Here is a 19,392-nt window from a genome sequence, read left to right as displayed (position 1 = left end):
ATCCAGATTCCATCCCAGCTTATCTTCTGAGCCTCTGCCTCTCTAAAATGCTCTTTTCATACCCAATCACGTTACTGACCCGTTCACAATTAACCTAATTAGCTGCAAAATGTTCCTCCAGCTATTTCCTTTTACTAACACTTACTCTTCCAGCCTTTTGTCGCCCCGTCCCAACTTTTTTGAGACGTCTTGCGGCCCTCAAATTCAGAATTACCTTATCTTTTCCGTAAACCGGTACATCTCCTCAGTTTAAACATTCGGTATGTTTTCTATGTTCTACTGTGAATAACATCTGGGTTTATGAGATTTGCAAATCATTGCGTTCTGTTTCTAATCGACACTTTACACCGCGTCCCAACTTTTTTGGAATCGGCTTTGCACGTACCTGAAGGTTTGAACGATTAAACGTGTGAAATCGGCGTGGTCGAACAAATATAATCGCGCCGACGTATTCGTTTCTTTCGTTAGCAAACTAACATTTTATTTACAAAAAATCTTTGTTTAAACGGACGACTCGGAGGGAGATATTTCCGAAAAGCAGCCGATGAGAGTCCGGCGTCGGGGCGAACTCCTTTAATACCGTTTAAAAAGCATCTCGGGGAAATTCCTCAAGAACTCGGGTGAGAAAACGCCCAGAATACATTTCTGCAAATTCCAGACGAACAGAGCGTCCACTGTGAAGATGATAAAACACTAAAATGCTTTGATTTATTTAGGATTTTTTAATCACAACATAACTCCCATAGTTCCATTTGCGTTACTCCAAGGTTTTGATGACTTTATTATTATTCTAAATGTGGTCAAATAAAAATAAAAAATGAGTGAGTCTAAACTTTTGACCTGTAATGTACTTAACAACTTGGCCTGTTCTAATACGGTCAGTATTCTGAAGAGATACCGACACTGATTAGACCGCGGTCTATAATCGGATGCTGCATATTGTTAGCTGACAAAACGCTGACACATCATGAGCTTTTATTGATTACAGAAACCACAGCACTCACACACACACACACATATTCTCACTGAGTATTCTCCTAAAGATATCCCTTCCACACGAGAATACTGTATAACGTCCGCCGATCACAGAGCTTCATGCTAACATAAAAAACATCAATAATGTAAATCTCCACACGTCTGTATTCACTCCTGGTGCTTGTGTAATACCGGTTAATGCTGACCGGTGCTATTTTGCCGAGTGAAAGTAGGTCAAACGACACGTTAGATGTATTTCAGAAGCAAGCGCTCGTCTGCGTCGGTATTTTGTGAAGCGCAGACGGATCTCAGGCGTCGGTTGTTCTCCCTCATCTTATGGAGAAGTCTCGCCATGCCTCCGTTACAGAGGAGCTCGTTCCCCGCGATTTCTTCTGTCGACTTCATCAACTCCTCCATCACTTTGACCACGGACCCGTGGAGGACGAATACGCGAGTCTGTCGTTCGAATACGCCGACCTTCCCACTGAGGACGCTCAGGAGGTGAACGGCGCTCCTCGCTTTCCTCTGCGACTCGGCGACAAACCACCTCTGCTTTTTCACCACGTGGATATCCTGGCGGAGGCGCGTCAGCGTACGATCGATCTCGCCGATACGCGACGTCGTCCGGGAAATCGCGGACGCGTGGCCGTGCACTCTGTGTGCGTACTTCTCCGCTCGATTCTTAAACTTTTCCAACTCCTCTTCAGCGATTTCGATGGCATGTGACGCTTCAGCCATTTCTATCGCACTACCAATCACCAACGCGGGACCTGTAGAGAAAATAGTTGTTTTTTTCAGACATTTGGTGGACGCTGTAATCTAGAGGAACTAAGACAAAAGACTGACGACGAACGACTGGAAACGGAAAGGTTCTTTCTGACACCCTTTGTTTGAGCTAGAATATTGCGATAAGAGGTGTAAAACTTTTCACATATATTCAGTAGCTTGAAAATAACCTACACTGCCAGTAAAAAGGTTTTGCTTTCTTGATGTTTTGCTACGTCAGGGCCTGGGAGACTTGCCAGTTGAAGGAACCATGAATTCTGCTCTCTACCGGAAAATCCTGAACAAGAACATTCGTTCTTGAGTGATCTGAAGCTGAAGCGCAATTGGATAACGCGCCATTTCGCGACGGCTCGAAAGAAACATGAACGAAAGGTTTAGGAGTGGCGTAGTCAGAACCCTGACTTGAACCCCATTGAGATGCTGTAGCAGGACCTGAAATGGGCAGATGAAAATGTTCCGATGTGGCTAAATGTAAACGGTTCTGCAAGGAAGCATGGGCCAGAATTCCCCCACAGCAAAGTGAAAGACAGATCTCCCGTCATCGGAAGAGTTTGGTTGCAGCTGTTGCTGCTAAAGTTGGCACGAGCAGTTATTACGTTTAAGGGATAATTATAGCTTACGAAATGATGATCAATTATGAAATGATCGTTTAAAAAGATCTGTTTTGTGTTCTTCTTGTCATACTAAATTTGGATCGGAAACCATCAAATATGCAAGAATAAAGGATTACTAGGATGTTACTATTTGAATCCTTGAACACTTGATTAAAATTCTTACCAACAACCCATCCAACAAACGGTATAACAGACAGCCCCAGCCCTACACGTCCGACTGTCTTAGCAGTTTGTACCCTTCTTTCCTGACTCTCAAGTGTCTCTCTTGTTGACCTCAGGTTAGTCCTGGCCTGCTCCAAAGCTCCCAGAGATTCTTCGAGTAACTTTTCATTCGAAGCCTGCTTTGTTCTCAAGTCGCCCAGACTACGCTGTGCAGCATTCTTCTGCCGTTCGAGTGTTCCCTCGTCCTGTGTAAGAGTCTCCAAACTTTCATCCAGACACCTCAGACACGCCGTGGCTGCCTGATCAGAGTGCTGCAAACTCCACCGGGCTTGCACAATCTCCTGCCTGATGTAGTCGTAGTTGGAGCAGTGTCCAGTAATGGGATGTACGTCTGCAGCAACGAGGGCTTCGGAGACCCTGTTGATGGAGCAGATGCAATCGTTCAGTGGCTCCATAACAGCCTGGGCTGAATTGTTTACCACAACTCTGCGAATACAAACAAATCAGAGGGACGGTATTATATTTACAGCACGAGTCGTCCTTTCTATTCCGTCCAGTCGTGCGAATATTGGTATTCCACTTACTCATATGAACAGGTGCGGTCCATGCTAACCTAAACTTAGAAACAGAAAGTGCAAGTGTTTATATCCTTTATTTGTACCATGAATGGTTCATGTGTTGTGATCTTCACGTGTTGTGAAGGTCAGACTCGGAGAGATCCCTGTTGTTTAAATAAAACAGGGCGGTCACTCTCACCCGACCGAAATCACCCGACTAATTTCACCTTCAAATTAAACTGCCAATCCGAGAGGTTCACATACTCTTGCCACTCGCAGATATGTACTATTGAATCATTTTCCTCGATAAATAAATGACCAGGTATAATACTGTTGTCTCATCTGTTTAATCGGGTTCTCTTCATCTACTTTTAAGACCTGTGTGAAAATCTAATGATGTTTTAGTTCCCATTTATTCAGATATATAGAAAATTCTAAAGGGTTCACAAACTTTCGAGCACCGCTGTATACTTAAAAATAAAAAAACGAGCATTAACAAAAATGCAATACAATACTTTAGAGGAAGCTGTAGCATGCTACTTGTCTATCTCTGGGAAATAAATGGTACCAAGCTGTACCTTTCCTAGAAATATCCCTCTTTCCATCTTTTTTTTTTTAAATGCATAAATTACTATTTCACAATTATTGCATTAGCTTGTTCTGTGAATGAGTCAAATTGAATATCTAAATGTGCTTAAACATCATTTCCTGGCATGTTATTGAACTCCAATAAACATATACTGTGTAAAGTATACAACCATGACGCGACACAATAAGCTAGGCACGGACATTCGATTAAACACGAACGTCTTACCTCTTTCTTGTGCCGTTACTGCTCTTGAAGTTCACCGAAGGCCGTATCGAGAGATTTTAACATTAACTTTGTTTAATCTGCTGCGGTGCAGCTTGTACGGTGGGGGTTTTTTTTTGTAGGTGGGCAGATACTCCAAAGGGAGGGGGCTTTCAGGGTTATAAATACAGCTCCATCGGGCTATCAGAGCTGGCACAGAAGCTCATCCACACTTTGTGAAAGCTATCTGGATATCACAGTAAGGCAACATCGGATTTTTATATTGTTATATATCTGATATTTACAGTTATTTGACTTATGAGGAGTTGAATGTTGCACTTAGGGCTGCATGATTACATAGAATTTGTGCTTTTTGTTTCTGTAAGGAAACATGTACGGTATATTTATTCAATTCTTCCATTACTACAGCAGACTTGCTAATACTGAAATAGCTGAAAACGTTTATTTAGTATAAACCTTTAACCATATTAGGATACCAAGAGTGCAGTGGGTCTTGCTACAGACTCAACTGTTATTATTAATGGCTGGTTACATAACTAATCGTTGCAATGTTTTTGTTCCTCTCCTGAGAGCGAGCCACTTGGTTTTTTATGTTTTATTTAAGCTATCTTGATTGAATAAATCAATCTTGATAAACACTCTGTTATGAGTCACTGCTGAGTTCTGAGGTCAAGCGAAACTCTAAAGGACCCGGAAAGATCCACAGTGCTGATGGGGAGAAGCTGTTTTCATAGGACAACCATATAATACTCCACAAAGCTGGGCTTCGTGGAAAAGTGTCGAGCCATATTAAATCCAGGAGACTCTCTGGTTTGATAAGAACAAAAATGAACCCAAGGCACAACGTTTTCCTGGAAACCCAGCCCTGCTCATTGTACTAAGAACACTCCCACAGTGAAGCATGGTGGTAGTTGCATCATGTTGTGGAAACCGCTCAGGGGCGAGGGCAAGTTCGAGCAGATTTAGATTTAATACATTTATTTGTGAAGCCCTAATTGCCATATCTTTAGTCCCCTCTGACTGGCATTCTTAGAAAGAAAGACAGACTGACAGAAAGAAAGACAGAAAGAGAGACAGAGAGAAAGAAAGTAAGACAGACAGAAAGACAGACGGACAGAGAGACAGACAGAGAGACAGAGACAGAAAGAAAGACTAACAGAAAGAAAGACAGACAGACAGACAGAGACAGAAAGACAGACAGAGAGACAGAAAGAAAGACAGACAGAAAGACAGACTGACAGAAAGACAGACAGAGACAGAAAGAAAGACAGACAGAGAGAAAGAAAGTAAGACAGACAGAAAGACAGACGGACAGAGAGACAGACAGAGACAGAAAGAAAGACTAACAGAAAGAAAGATAGAGAGACAGACAGACAGACAGACAGACAGAAAGACAGACAGAGAGACAGACTGACAGAAAGACAGACAGACAGAGACAGAAAGAAAGACAGACAGAGAGAAAGAAAGTAAGACAGACAGAAAGAAAGTAAGACAGACAGAGACAGACAGAAAGACAGACGGACAGAGAGACAGAGACAGAAAGAAAGACTGACAGAAAGAAAGACAGACAGACAGAGACAGAAAGACAGACAGAGAGACAGAAAGACAGACTGACAGAAAGAGACAGACAGAGAGACAGAAAAAAAGACTGTCAGAAAGACAGATAGAAAGACAGATGGACAGAGAGACAGGCAGAGAGACAGGAAGAAAGACTGACAGAAGGAAAGATAGAAAGAAAGACAGACAGAAAGTAAAACAGACAAAGACAGACAGACAGAAAGACAGACAGAGAGACAGACAGAGAGACAGACAGAAAGACAGAAAAACAGAAAGAATCGGTTCCAAAGACTACTGGAGCTGATCTGCTTTTTTGCCTTTAATGTCAGCCATCTGTCTAAAACAAATCTTCTATTCTCTTTGGCAGGAACAAAGAAGCCATGGAATTCCAAATCGCAAGGAAAAATCAAAGCCTCACCACGGCAGAGGAGATGAGAAACCAAACTAAGATTATAATGCAGCCCTACATCAACTGGGAGGAGTACCTAACTCCTGCACCACTCTCCATTGCCATCATGGCAGAACTGGCCTGTTTATCTTCCAAAACAGATTTCTCCATCAACAAAAACCCACCCAAGGATGGCTACAAGTACATCAGATACCCAGATTCATTTCGTGCCTGCCTCATGCAAGTGTGTAACTCCGGCTGGTGGGCGTTCAATGAGGCCCACAAGAACATGGATCAGATCAGACTCCACACAATCGCCGTTCCAAATTACATGAAGAATGCTGTTAAGATTCTGTTCCAAGGCAGCAGTGAGGTTGTTCAAGCTCATCTCCCTGACCAGCTAGAGAACATCCGTTCCATTGCAGACCACTGCCTCGAGCTGGCCAATGCAACAGAAATGCGGTTTGCTGAAGTCATCAATATTATCCAAGAACTGCTGGAAGTGTGTCTAAAAGCCAGGAATCTTTACGGAGAGGAGTTGGATGCAATCATGAAGAAACTAGATGAGAGTAAATTGAGAGAGGAGTCATCCAAAGAAGCTGTTACACGCTCTCAGAAGGCAGTCAAAGCTCTGGACGAAGAAATGAAGGAAGCACATAAAACTTACAACAAAGCAATGAATAGCCTCCCCGGTGGATGGGAAATGATGGCTATGGATTTTTTTGGAACGGTGACCGACGGCCTGACGGGTATATTTCAAGGACTCTCGGCTCTGATGACTCACCCGGTAAGCCGAATGTGTAAAGCTACGACGGAAATCGCTGACACAATTAGCCACATTAAAGGTGGTGAAGACTCGGCTGCTGATCCCGTGGATGAAATTAACATCTATAGCAAGTCTGCAGAAATACTGAAATGCACAGAGATTATTGAGCAGTTTGTGCAGGAGGACAAGATCGACTGGGAAGGCTTGTACGATCAAAAAAACAACGCTACAATAACAGATTTCCCAGCAATACAGTTCAAACGAATTATGAGCAATTTGGAAAAAATCCCAAAATGCCAATCGAAGGCTTATGCCCAAAATATATGCGGAGAGGGCATCAAGATCTGTAAAGAACTAGCAAAATACGCACCGGATGGGAAATGTGAAGAAGCCAAGACTGCGGCGTTGATCGGGAGAATCCGAGAATTGACCCAGTCGGCTGGCCGATTTGACAGCAAAAGCAAAGACGTGACAAAGTCTCCTTCCCTGACTCCCAAACCACCAATGATGTTCAAGGAAGAAAGTAAAATGGAGAGGACGAGCGCTTCGCAAAGGGCATCGAAGAACGCCAGGTTCCGCATAGAACAGAGCCGTGCTCAGATGAACAAGACCAGAGAGCTCTATGACAAGAGTGTAGAGAACATGGAGAAGAACCAAAAGGAGCTGACTGACATCCTGGTCACCATGAGAAACTGTCAAGTCAAAGAGATCGACTTCAACACCACCATACAAATGCTGGTCAAAGGTCTGGATGCCATGGGAAAAGTGAAGAAACAGTGGGAGAAGATGGTGCACTTTTTTCAAATGGTGTCCAACATTGTAAAAACCAGCCTGAACAGAACTCTCAAAGATTTCGCCACCGCCTCCGAGAAGACACACACACTCTCTTACAACGAGAAGCTTTTCTGCAAAGACCTGCTCTACAATCAAGTCTTTCAGGCCACCAACATCACCAACCTGGTCCACATGATCTCAAGCACCTACACCGAGGTGTCCGGACAATACCTCATGGACAGCGTCAGCTCTCTGGGAATGCTTTTGTCCATGGATGTGGAAAGTCCAGAGTTTCTGCACAAGCGTATACAGATGCGGGACTCCTGTGACATGGCTCAGAAAGGCATCTTATGCCTTGTGCTCAAGAATAAGAATGAGTTTGAAAGGGAGACCAATTCAAGACTGGAGAATGTCAATAAAGAGTTGCTTGCCATTCTCCCCTCCGCCAAACCTGAAGACATACGGTCTATTCAAGAAGCCGTCAAAAGCGGATTCACAGAGGAAGAAGAATCCGAATATGCCTGAGAGAAAGAACTTTTCCCACCCGTCCACTAGTATGGCAATTATAATGCGGCCTATTGTACTCGGAACTTGTAAAAACCCGACGTCCGACAGCGAACCACGCGACGAAACGGTCCTTCGAATCAGAATTCCAAGTCTGAACCTCGGCCGACATACGCCTCGCCCAAATCCTGACAAACACACCGGACGTCTAAACAACACGGTGTTGCGCAGTCGCAGTAAACTTTAGATTTGTAGCCTAATTTATTAATTTCAGCCCAATTTCACTAACATGATTAGACCATTGTGACAGATTTATTTATTTTTTAGAAGCAACCATGTTGACCTCTCTCATATGTCAGGTCTAATCACGCAGAAATCATTCACATACAGTAGCTCTTATTTAAACTTTCAGCAATTTCAGAGACTAGCCACACACATATTGCCTTGCTCTGGGCATCCATGTTTTTTCCCCACGTAGAAGCACTGGAACGGAACTGGAACTTAGGTCGGAAAATTCGTGAAAATCGACTTGGAGATTTCAGCGTTCCGAGTACAATGGATTGCAGCATTAACGTAGTAGTTACCTGTTATACCCATACAAAAAAAAAAAAAAGGTACTGTGCACTAGAGAGGCGAGATAAGGAGAGCGAGAGACAGTACTGGTGAGGGAATGACGGTTTGTTTATCGTTGCTACAACACAAGTCGTAACAAGCACTAACTCGTCTCTCGGACGTTCCGCAGCGTGAAATCCAACTATAAACCGTTACAGAGATAAAACATTTGAATCTTTAGCAAATCGCCGTTGTACATGCGGAATAACACTACAGACAGCGTGTTATATAAAGATAACGCAGATCAGGGATTGAAATATTATACTTTTTGGTGTGTTCTCTTAATATTTACTTTAAATATGTTATGTTGTTCATGGAGATCACTTCAGTACAGGGGTTTGCTAACTAACGAACTGGGTTTTTTTTTCCTGCACAAAACCTAAACCTTGCCATTGAAACATTTTGCAGTTTGAATATCGGTCATAAAATAGAACAGCCAATCAGCTTCCAGTATGTAAACGTCGCCCACGCCGGTCAGAGTTTTATCAGAGGACAGTGGGTGGGGCTTGCTCGTGTAAGTGAGCCTGTACCTTTTTCACATTATAATGTATTATTCCATGTGTGAAACTGTTCCTAAATATACGTAAAGACATAAAGTACATGCTCTTTTAACATAAACTGCTATTGTTCTCTTGCAGTAATTTGCATGTGGTGTTGTTTAACTGATAATTATTGTTAATGGTTTATGTGGCTTTCTTTTTCTTGAATTTTTTTTAATAGTAATAAACAACATAAATAGTACTATTTCTGTTGTAGGAATTTAAATCGACTTAAAATTTGAATCGATGAATTAAATCGTTCCTGTTTGGGTTTTGTTTCCGTGTTGTATTTCTTTCCCGCCAAACACGTCAGAGTGTACATGTCACGGTCACAAGCACTAGCTGTGTTATTTAGTACAGAAAGAGATCACAATATCTTCAATAACACCATTATTTTGCACTGAAAACAGTTATAATAATAATAATAATAATAATAATAATAATAATAATAATAATAATAATAATGTTATTATTAGGCATTAATTCTACTGGAAAATGTATAAACAATTCCGAAGAAGGAACGTAGCTAAAAGGTTACGTCTATAGCGAGGTGGTGTTCAGAGCTTGTGCCTGTTGTTACAATGCCGTTCAAATGTTTTAACCATTTCTACAGATCTATTGTTTTATGACTGCCGTTGTTTTTGTGCAGAAAACTACTCGCGTTGGCGAAATCGCAATTACATGGAATTGCTTCACGGTGAGGGTTGTTGGTAAATGAGTCCTTTTATCTGTACTCGTGTTCAACGCACGTGACCCGAAGAGGGCTTCGGCTGAACACGTGTCCCGATGACGTCACGTGACGCGTCTCGGCCCGAACCTGCGGATGATTTGCGGTAATTTAGAAAAAAATAATAATAATAATCGCAAGCTCCCCGAGGACAGTATGGAATTTCCGTGATGGCAAAATCCTGGAGCGACCACTCTAAGCATCAACTCGAGAACTCATACACGCTCATTTACTCTTTATAATTCCTCCCACAATTACACGATTTAAGTCCTATGATCGACGATGACTGAATCTATATCACAGTTAATTATATTTCAGTCATGATTGATAACATAATTAGCATTTTTATGCTCAGACGTACAATCATCATCATGTATGATGCAAACGCTCTTTCTTCTTTGCTCCAAAAATTGAGAATAAAAAATGTTCAGCCCCTCCCCCCCTTTAAAAAAAACAACCCCAACAAAATAAACATTTTTTATACCAGTCTATAGGCAAAAGACAAAGTGCATACAAACAGGTCTCCATGTATCACCTTCACCTGTCAGAGGATGTGTCAAATTCAGTGTGGTCTTTTACACCAGTCAGTCATTTCACAGAATACTGAACATTTGATTTTTTTTTCCCCCCACAAAGCAATCAAAGTCTACAAATCTGCAGTCACATGGTATTTTATCAGCTATTTATGCATCGAAAATCATTAAACGCTGATAAAATATAAAGTTCATTACATCAAAGATTAAATGGTGGGCGGTTTTCAGCTCGCCTACCCGTTTTCCACCAAACCCATACCATAACGGAGTTCTCCGATCACATTGTGAAGAGTCTAATCTATTCATTTTGGACCATGAGACCTTTACAGAAGACTAAACTACAGGCTGCCATGCTTACATGTTATATTTCATTCATGAAAACTCATCATGCATAACAATACTGAAACTCAAACCAATCCCAGTGACATTAGCCAATCGTGCGAGTCTGTGAGCTCATGTATGTGAAAGAGGGCAGATAGCGCCATGCCCGGAGGCTTCCTGTATATGATAAATATGACCAAGACTAAATTAAGCAGAAAATCAGGGAAAAATCCCTCCAACACATTTGTACTTGGTTACTTCCTTAGTCCACTTTTTTTGTTGCTGTGGACGCAATTATAAAGTCAGATTTTAGTACTTGGACAGAAGATGCAGCACTGACAATCCACAAAGAGTCATCATTTCAGAAGCACCTTCTTTTGTATACACGACACAACACATTATTAAATAGAATTTATTAACACCTCTTAACAATTTGAACAATTCCACTACGACTCCATCAACTGAATATTCAGATCCAAATCCAATCCCGGAAATCCTTCCTTCGTTTTCTTCCCTTTTTAAGACAATGAGAGTATAGCGCCCATTGAGCTGATCTCGGGTCAGACGCTGCTCAATACTGTTGATTCAATCGGAGAGAGTTATTTCATTTTGGCGTCTAGAAGTATGTTTCATGTTGAAAAGTGGAATTTTCCATTCCCTAATTCAGCATATAGTTGACTGTTTCTTGTCCGAACACATGGACACAAGAGCTCTACCGCAACCAAAAAAACAAAACAAAAAACCTTCAGCAATGGGGGACATGTTGCAAAAACTTAAATAATTCGATATTTGCAAAACATTCGATTCTTAAATAACCGCAGAGACGCGGTGAGAATGAGAGCTACTGTTTGATCAGCTTCACTCTGCTGTGAAATTCCACTGACGCTAACTAAAGCGTCCGTGGAATCTGATTTAACATGACCTGAAAAGGCTGGAGTTGTACTCCACATGCACCGTCATGGTTTGGGAGGGAAGAGACATTTTTCAAAAAATAGAGTTATTGTTAAATATGTTCTATAATTTCACTGCTGATGGTTAGGAAGGCAAAAACTGATCCAAGATCAGCACTCTCACACCAGATCTTTATAAGAGCAGTCAGAGAACCCTTGACATGAACAATCAACATTCAGTGGCTCATATGTTTAAGGAACAGTTCGGCGACAAAAAAAACAAAAACAACAAAACAAAACAAAACAAAACAACAACAAAAACTTGCCAGACACTTGGTGTCTGATGTTTGTTTCTTTAGTTTTGCACTGGAGCTATGAGGCGTATAGAGACAAGAAGTAACCGTTTTAAATAAAAACTTTCTCCACTTCTTAAAAAGTTTGCAATTTATTTATTTATTTTAAATAAAGAGTTTGCTTTTTTGACTTCCTCTTCCTCTTCTTTTTGACACCAAAATTTCTTTCGTAAATTTTCCTGCGATCGATTTACAATGTAGAATTTCCAGTATCCAAATCTGATAAACGAGGCTCAGTGTAACGAGACATGCAGCAGCAACGGGATACTAAACCAATCAATCATCTGTCCACACACTACTTTATTAGAGCCATTGACCATTACTACTTCCTGTTGGAAAAAGAAAAAAACCTAGGCATGATTTAATTTACTTAACCCTAGGTGGAGCTCATGTTGAATCGACCCATATTAAATATATACTGTATACATGCACACTATACGGCCAAAAGTTCATACACACCCGTACGTGGTTCTTCCCCAAACCGTTTCTACAAAGTCTGAAGCACACAGTTGTAGAGAACGTCTTTATACGCTGCAGCTTTACGATTTTTCAAAATTTCCTTTGAGCCCCTGTGCACAAAGCGAGCTCCGTGAAGACGTGGTGTGTTAAGGTTGGAAGGAGGTGGAAGATCTCGAGTGTCCTGCACAGAGCCCTGACCTCGACCCCACTGATCACTTTTGGGACGAACTGGAGCTGGAGCCTTCTCATCATTCCAACATAACAGCCTGAGCTCATGCTCACTAATACTCTTGTAGCTGAATGATCACAAATTCCCACAGCCACGCCCCAAAATCTAGTGGAAAGCCTTCACAGACGAGTGCAGCGCATTAGAACAGCAAATGAGGAATAAGTCTGGAACAGGATGTTTATCAAGCACATATGGGTGTGCACATACTTTTGACCTTATTGTGTGTGTATACATGTGTATGTGCAATTGTCCTCCTAAAATAACACTGTGGAAGGCAGTGGCGATATATCCCACATCCCCATGATGAGAGGTTCATTAAAAAACGTGCTTCGATGGAGATCCATCGAGGAGCTTTATGAACTCCAACTACACTCTAGTAAGAACTTTCTCTTTTAGACAAAAGCAAAACTGAACTAAAACTCTGCTACAACTTTTATTTTTTATTATTAAGTCCAGGACTTAATTATACCATTATACAAATCCTATTTCCGGAAATTTCCGTTCCCCGTTAGCTACGACGGCCTCGTAGCTCCGGTGAAAATCTGAAGACACGAGCGTTAGATTTACTGTGGAACGGTTAACAGAGTGCAAAAACGACAGCAAGTGCCACATTTAAAACCATAGAAAACAAACAAACAAACAAACAAACAAACCTGCGACCGAACTGAAACGTGCAGTTTAACACAGATATGGTGGCGAAGTGAGACGCTCCTCGGAGAACACGGGAAAGCGCGCCGTCTGGGTTTTTTTTTTTTCCTTTTCTTTTTAACGCCATGTACAACAACGTACATAAAATTAAAGCAAGGTCACACAAGAGACCAGTAGTAGCCATTAAGAGGTAAATCTGTGTGATTACAGTAAGTAGTATGTCACCTTTGACCTCTCATGGCGTAAGCAGGGCAGCCAGAGAGGAGACGAGAGGAATTCTCTCAGTCGAGCAGCAAACACTCCGTCCATGCCTTCCATCAGCGCACAAAAAAGAAAAAAAGAAAGAAAGAAAAAAAGTGTCTCTGACTTTTCACCACTGGCTTTGGAATGCACTCACCTTTCAGTTCACTTTAACTCCACACAATCAGCCCTTTTGAGTGACGCAGACATACAAAGACAAAACAAGCACACACACTCCAAACCGCCCCCCCAAAACACACACACACACACACACACACACTCACGCACCACCACACTCACAAATCATAAAAGAGCAAATCCCTGATCTGGAACAATTTCCTACATACATTATTTTTACATGTAAAATTCATTTCAGTCGGTATTGGAGTCCGTGTCGTCGTTAATGTAGTCCTCCTCCACAGGGCTCGCTGCGCTCTGCGCCCCCCACTCGTCTTCATCATACTCTATACTGTCATTATCCTCCAGCAGCTCGTCTTCTGGCTCCGCCCCGGCACCTGCTGCCTGTCCCACTTCGGCCCCGCCTCCTCCCGCCGCTTCAAACCCCGCCTGCTCGTCTCCAGCCGGCGCCTGGCCGTTGTTGTTGGAGAACGGCGCGCGCTGGTGCACGTCGTCCTCGACGTACACTCTCTGATGGCACATAGGGCACGTGTCCTGGATGTACAGCCATTTGCGCAAGCAGAGCGCGTGGAAGTAATGGTGGCACGGCGTGACGCGGGCAGCCGTCGCAAACTCCTGGTAGCAGATGGCGCAGACGTCCTCGACGCCGCGCAGCTCGGTGCCCGTGACCTCGGGCAGAGAGTGGATCCGGCGTACGGCGGCACGCCGCTTGACAAACGTCCTCCAGCCGCTCTTAGCCTGCAGGTAGATGTTGAAGTAGGCGTGCAGGCACATCATGCACGCGCGGATCTTGCTGCCCGACTCAAACGCCATGGTGTAGGCGCCGTTCCCGAACATGACGATCCCGAAGACGAACTCGACCACGTTTCCGGCCGAGCGCACGTAGTACACGTAATCGTCGAGCTTCTCCCAGAGCGTGCCGTAATAACCGTCCATCATGAAGAGCACGTAGACCGTGAGCGACACCAGAACCTTCAGGCACAACTCCACGCAGAACGCGGTGACGGCGAAAAGCCACGTGTTGAGCACGTAGCGCCGCCACAGCATGCCGCTCAACACCACCGGCAGCGTCAACAGCACCAGAGACACGAGAAGAGCGGGAGCGTGGCGGCGCACGGACTGCACGTGCGAGGCACTCAGCGCCATCAGCACCGGCTCGGTCATGCCGTGGACGAAGTGCAGCACGGCGGTCAGCAGCAAGCACAGGTTCCTGCTCAGGCGCACCAGACGCTCGCTCGGCTGCAGGCCGCTTAACCCCGTCTGCAGAGCTAGGATGAAGAAGAGCACAGGCGCCACGAAGCCCAGCCGCCGGTCCTCCTCGTCTTCGGCCGAGCCGATGAACGTCAGGACGCCCAGGCCCAGGTAGTGCGCCGCAGACGAGATCACGGCGCTCATGCCCAGCACGGTGAGCGTCGAATCGCAGCCGCCGATGATCAGACTGCTGCAGAGCTCCCAGAACACGTCCCACGTCATGTAGGACACGGCCTGTCCGCTCTCCTCCACCTTAGCCAATCTCACCTACGTACGGGGAAGAAAACAGAGTCTGAGGTGACCTGTGCTTCAAATACACTCAGACTTAACAATTCCAAACATCAAATTACACATTTAAACTCAAAATTACACAGAGTTCCAACGACATCGTAATAAAAGCACGAGGAGGCGATGATAGAACTTCACCCTAACTGTTAAAGCGCACCTTCCAAGGTCGAAAAACACTTTAATGTGCTCATAATTTAAATTGCAGCATTACACCCCCACCCCCCCACACCAGTGTCACAAACGACTCGTTAAATGATCCATTCTATTGGATTCGTTCTAAACTCCTCCTTTCAGAGAGCATACTCTGATTGGTCCCAGTCTGTTGTGATTGGACTACCGCCGTCAGTGAGCAGCCGACGAAGACCAGAGGCGGGGCTTTTTGTTACAAACCTACTGTACAGGAAGTAAAGTCTGGAATCACTAACGACTCGTTTCAGCGGTTCAGAATCGGTTCCTTCTTTTGGGAGTCGATAACTCCGTCTGTCGCGTGCTTTGATTTTTGAAACTTTGCAGACTTTTTACATTCACAAACAGCTACGTATAGAACACGCTACATGAAAGGTAGATGCACTTTAAGGTTGATGATTCGGTTGTATTCATTTCCCAGCTGTTTTCATGTTGCTGGGATTCAGCTCCGTTTTACTCGATTCATTCCCCTACTCAAGCTTATAATTCACTGTACGCTCAGTACATGTAATAAAACATCAGCTATGCCTCTCAGCCACAGAAAGAGTTCTCTCAGAACACCTTAATGACCTAATCAAACTATTTCATGAAGCCTAGCTTGCCTCTTAAATATAAAAACGTATATATTTAAAATATAAAAATACGATTAGTTAGAGCTGCACGAGGTGACCTGTGTAGCCAAAAAGATTTAGGAAATGCAAAACACACGTTACGTAACCTGCTGAATTTTTTTTTTAAATCTTGAACATGAAGTTATGTTGACAGAACTATACATTAATCCCGGTGTCTTTCTTGGTTCATTACACATGTTTGAAAAGCAGCGTAAGGAAAAAAAGAAAAGAAAAAAAAAAAAACAGAATAAAAAAAATGGACGCACTTAAGGAGCCGATTCGTAATCGCTCCTTAAATCGATTCGTGATTCGATTACCTTTAATCGTAATCGAATCAAACCTAATTTCATTCTCACCGCGTAGATCAGCACCACGGCCTGCGCTGCGACACGGGTGAGCCAGAAAACCCGCAGCACGTCCGGCACTCGGATCCTCTTCCACGTGTCCTCCAGAAGCAGCTGTAAGCCGTAGATGCGGTACATGTGCCGCACCAGTAAGTACACGTAACGGCACGAGAAGTAGAGTCTCCTAAAGCGGACGAGCAGGCACACGGCGGTGTTCAGACCCAGCACCGATCCCGAGACCACCGCCAACGTCCGCCTCACGTCCACGGGAAGCTCCATGAAAAGCCCGGACACGGGCACCAGGACGTCCAGCATCATCAAGGTGGAATATGGCGACTTCACGCCGAGCAGCAGCACGTAGCCCGAGGCTAACAACAGCTGTACAGCAGCCATGGCCAGCCACAGCACGGGTCTGGCACGGGGGAGCAGCCCGAAGCTCGGCGCCGCTCTGTACGAGTCCGCATGCGACGTCACGTAGAAGTTTAGCAGCACGGCGGTGGATCCGAGCAGCATGCCCACCAGCAGACTGTAGAACTTAAACAGGGACTTCTGGGACAACACCAGCACAATACTGCACATCGCGATACCTGAAACACACACACACACACACACACACACACACACACACACATACACCGTCATTATTATATGGTAAGAAAGCAGCCTCTAGACACGAAATTAAAACCATCACCGACTAATTTTGTCATGTTATTTGAAGTGTTTTTTTGTTCTCCCCCCATTTTTGGACGTCTATGTTTTTATCCGTTTCTTGGAGTGTTACTTTTCATTTCAGTTTGGATGCACATCTTAAAATTTTTTACGTTGACATTCATTAATAATTATAGAAATATTCCACTTAAAAAAAGTACAGTACATTTTCACGTTACAGTCAGTAACGTTTATTTCTATAATAACGTTCAGCAGTATTTTACTTTCAGGCTTACGTTTCATTCAGTATCAATTGTAAAAACTATCACTTGATTAATCGGTAATCGGCAGATAGACCCACGATCTCTCGAACCCTAGCAGGCGTAATCGCTAAAATAACCACATCTAACTGAATCACTGCATGCACCACATTAATAACAAAGCAGATGAAGGACCTCTTTATATAAACGGAGGTCCTGTATCTACCCAGCACACCATCAGGAAACTTCTAGTAACTTTTTGAGCATGCATTAACTACTTTCCCCTGAAAAGTCTGCCTACAGAATAACTATAGTGGATTGTGATCTCCAATGACATCACATCATTATAATAATAATAATAATAATAATAATAATAATAATAATAATAATAATAATAGATGATGAGTGTGTCTAGTTACACAAATCTACCACCAAGAAGAAATGAGCATGTCCACGTTTCTAAAGTAGTTTGATTTGGTTTTAACTCTGTTGATGATCCATAATGAGGCTTTGGTAGTGAAGGGACAGTGCTGTAGAGGATCAGAGGCCAAGGCTGTGTGCCTCAGACTGAGTTTAGGCCGAATTAGGAACTAAAAACAAGTCTAAGTGTAGAAGAGCTGGCTGGTTAGTACTCTTACCCAACACCCGCAGTAAAACCTGTCCAGCTGTCCCGGTCCAGCCTTCCGCCGGATCAGAGTGGAAGTTACAAATGGCGTCGATGATGAAAATGCAGGGGACCCGCAACGCCACGTCCAGCACCGCCAGGGCCTGCTGGCTCAGCCGGCCGGTGTTGGAGGCCATGGCGCCGCAGGAGGACTTCACCGCTCCTGCAGGTGTCTCAATGAACCCCTTAGGCTCCTCCGGGTCTCCTTAGTTCCTGACTCTGCGCACACTGTTACTGTTGCTGTTGCTGTTTACCTAAACACGGGGGTCTCCGCTGTCCGCCATCTTCATTTTCCCTCCTGTTGCTATGCAAAGAACGCGGAAGTGAACTAGACGCTTTTTAACCGCGCATGACGCAGCACGCAGGGTTCCTGCGTGACGTCATTACGCCGACTACAGCGTTACGGAAGTCAATCAGCTAACCGGAACTAAAATAATAATAATAATAATAATAATAATAATAACAACGAGTTCGTAAATGAATGGGGATTCAAATGTTCAACATCTAAAACATGCTATCAGATATTTACATAGAAGAAAATTGAAGAACCTGGGTCCTCATTAGAAAAAGTTCAATGTAAAAATCTCAGTTGAAATATCTGGGAATGTGGTTAAACTGGAACGAGCATATAGACCATTATATTATCAAGAAATGTAGTGAGGTATTACACTTAATGAGAGGGGTTGCAGGATAAGACTGGTGTGCAAACAAACAATCATTAAATCGTTACATCCGAGACTATGGATGTATTCTAGACTAAAGAAATAAGATAACATACAAACTAAAGCATTAAGACTAATTTTAGGAGCAGGTAAAACAACACCAATTGCAGCACTACAGGTGGAAACATCAGAAATAGCACTGTATTTAAGAAGAGGAAAAGTAGCTATGTATATATTGGATTAATCTTCAGGACCAAGAAACTGGTCTAGATTCAATGTCCGTTACTCCGATAGTTGCAATACCTCCGATACCACCCTAGTTATTCGCTCAACCTGAAATCGACTTAAAATTACAAGAAAGAATTAAGGAAAACCATCCATCCATCCATTTTCTGTACCACTTATCCTACAGTGTCACGGGGAACATCCCAGGGAGCATGGGGTACAAGGCGGGGTACACCCTGGACAGGGTGCCAATCCATTGCAGGGCACAATCACATACACGTTCACACACCCGTTTGTACACTACAGACACTTTGAATACGCCAATCAGCCTACCATGCATGTCTTTGGACTGGGGAGGAAACCAGAGTACCCGGAAGAAACCCCCACAGCACGGGGAGAACATGCAAACTCCGCCCATACACAGGGCAGCTGCAGGAATCGAACCCTAAACCCTGGGGGTATGAGGCGAACATGTTAACCCACTGTGCACCCATATAAAAACATATGAATAGAATATATAAAAAAGTATGCATTATTCGTTTCTACAAGTTTACACAGCTGGTTCAAAGAACCATGACCCCGGAAGGACAGGGGAAGCTTTTTATGCTCCAGAGTTTGAAGTTAGGAAGTCTGGAAGAATAACAGATGGTACATCTGTGTATACAGCAGA

General features: G+C 43.5%; 3 protein-coding genes across 4 annotated transcripts; 1 reads left to right on the top strand and 2 right to left on the bottom strand.

The window, feature by feature from the left end:
* Positions 1-743: 743 nt before the first annotated feature.
* LOC108275283 (uncharacterized) lies at positions 744-4,827 on the bottom strand. Of its 2 annotated transcripts, none has more exons than XM_017486002.3 (3): positions 3,909-4,827; positions 2,539-3,023; positions 744-1,745 (listed from the first exon to the last, which is right to left on the bottom strand). In XM_017486002.3, the coding sequence occupies exons 2-3, from the start codon at positions 2,990-2,992 to the stop codon at positions 1,222-1,224; spliced, it is 978 nt and encodes a 325-aa protein (XP_017341491.1). In that variant the 5' UTR covers positions 2,993-3,023; positions 3,909-4,827; the 3' UTR covers positions 744-1,221. The 2 variants fall into 2 exon arrangements, with proteins under 2 accessions (XP_017341491.1, XP_047015843.1); XM_047159887.2 differs by lacking the exon at positions 3,909-4,827 and adding an exon at positions 3,122-3,901.
* Positions 4,094-9,316, top strand: LOC108275281 (uncharacterized). Its single transcript, XM_017485998.2, has 2 exons — positions 4,094-4,143; positions 5,830-9,316. Exon 2 carries the CDS (start codon positions 5,843-5,845, stop codon positions 7,913-7,915), a length of 2,073 nt encoding a protein of 690 aa, XP_017341487.1. The 5' UTR covers positions 4,094-4,143; positions 5,830-5,842; the 3' UTR covers positions 7,916-9,316.
* Positions 9,317-11,024: 1,708 nt separating this feature from the next.
* Positions 11,025-18,166, bottom strand: rnf139 (ring finger protein 139). The gene is made up of 3 exons (XM_017485999.3): positions 17,810-18,166; positions 16,276-16,850; positions 11,025-15,101 (listed from the first exon to the last, which is right to left on the bottom strand). Exons 1-3 carry the CDS (start codon positions 17,970-17,972, stop codon positions 13,818-13,820), a joined length of 2,022 nt encoding a protein of 673 aa, XP_017341488.1. The 5' UTR covers positions 17,973-18,166; the 3' UTR covers positions 11,025-13,817.
* Between the last annotated feature and the right edge of the window lie 1,226 nt (positions 18,167-19,392).

Source organism: Ictalurus punctatus, chromosome 14 (genome assembly GCF_001660625.3).
Source record: "Ictalurus punctatus breed USDA103 chromosome 14, Coco_2.0, whole genome shotgun sequence".
NCBI lineage: Eukaryota > Metazoa > Chordata > Actinopteri > Siluriformes > Ictaluridae > Ictalurus > Ictalurus punctatus.
Note: the sequence above shows the minus strand (reverse complement) of the source record. Positions and strands in the feature narration are given on the sequence as shown.

What these genes read in the sequence shown, in the direction of transcription:
- LOC108275283 (XM_047159887.2), bottom strand. Translation starts at nt 3,144, where the DNA reads ATGGACCGCACCTGTTCATATGA. An exon ending in GACCGCACCTGTTCATATGA is followed by an intron (nt 3,024 to 3,121) that starts GTAAGTGGAATA and finishes TTGTATTCGCAG; the next exon opens with AGTTGTGGTAAACAATTCAG. An exon ending in GTTTGTTGGATGGGTTGTTG is followed by an intron (nt 1,746 to 2,538) that starts GTAAGAATTTTA and finishes TTTTCTCTACAG; the next exon opens with GTCCCGCGTTGGTGATTGGT.
- LOC108275281 (XM_017485998.2), top strand. Translation starts at nt 5,843, where the DNA reads ATGGAATTCCAAATCGCAAGGAAAAATCAAAGCCTCACCACGGCAGAG.
- rnf139 (XM_017485999.3), bottom strand. Translation starts at nt 17,972, where the DNA reads ATGGCCTCCAACACCGGCCGGCTGAGCCAGCAGGCCCTGGCGGTGCTG. An exon ending in GGTTTTACTGCGGGTGTTGG is followed by an intron (nt 16,851 to 17,809) that starts GTAAGAGTACTA and finishes TGTGTGTTTCAG; the next exon opens with GTATCGCGATGTGCAGTATT. An exon ending in CCGTGGTGCTGATCTACGCG is followed by an intron (nt 15,102 to 16,275) that starts GTGAGAATGAAA and finishes CCCCGTACGTAG; the next exon opens with GTGAGATTGGCTAAGGTGGA.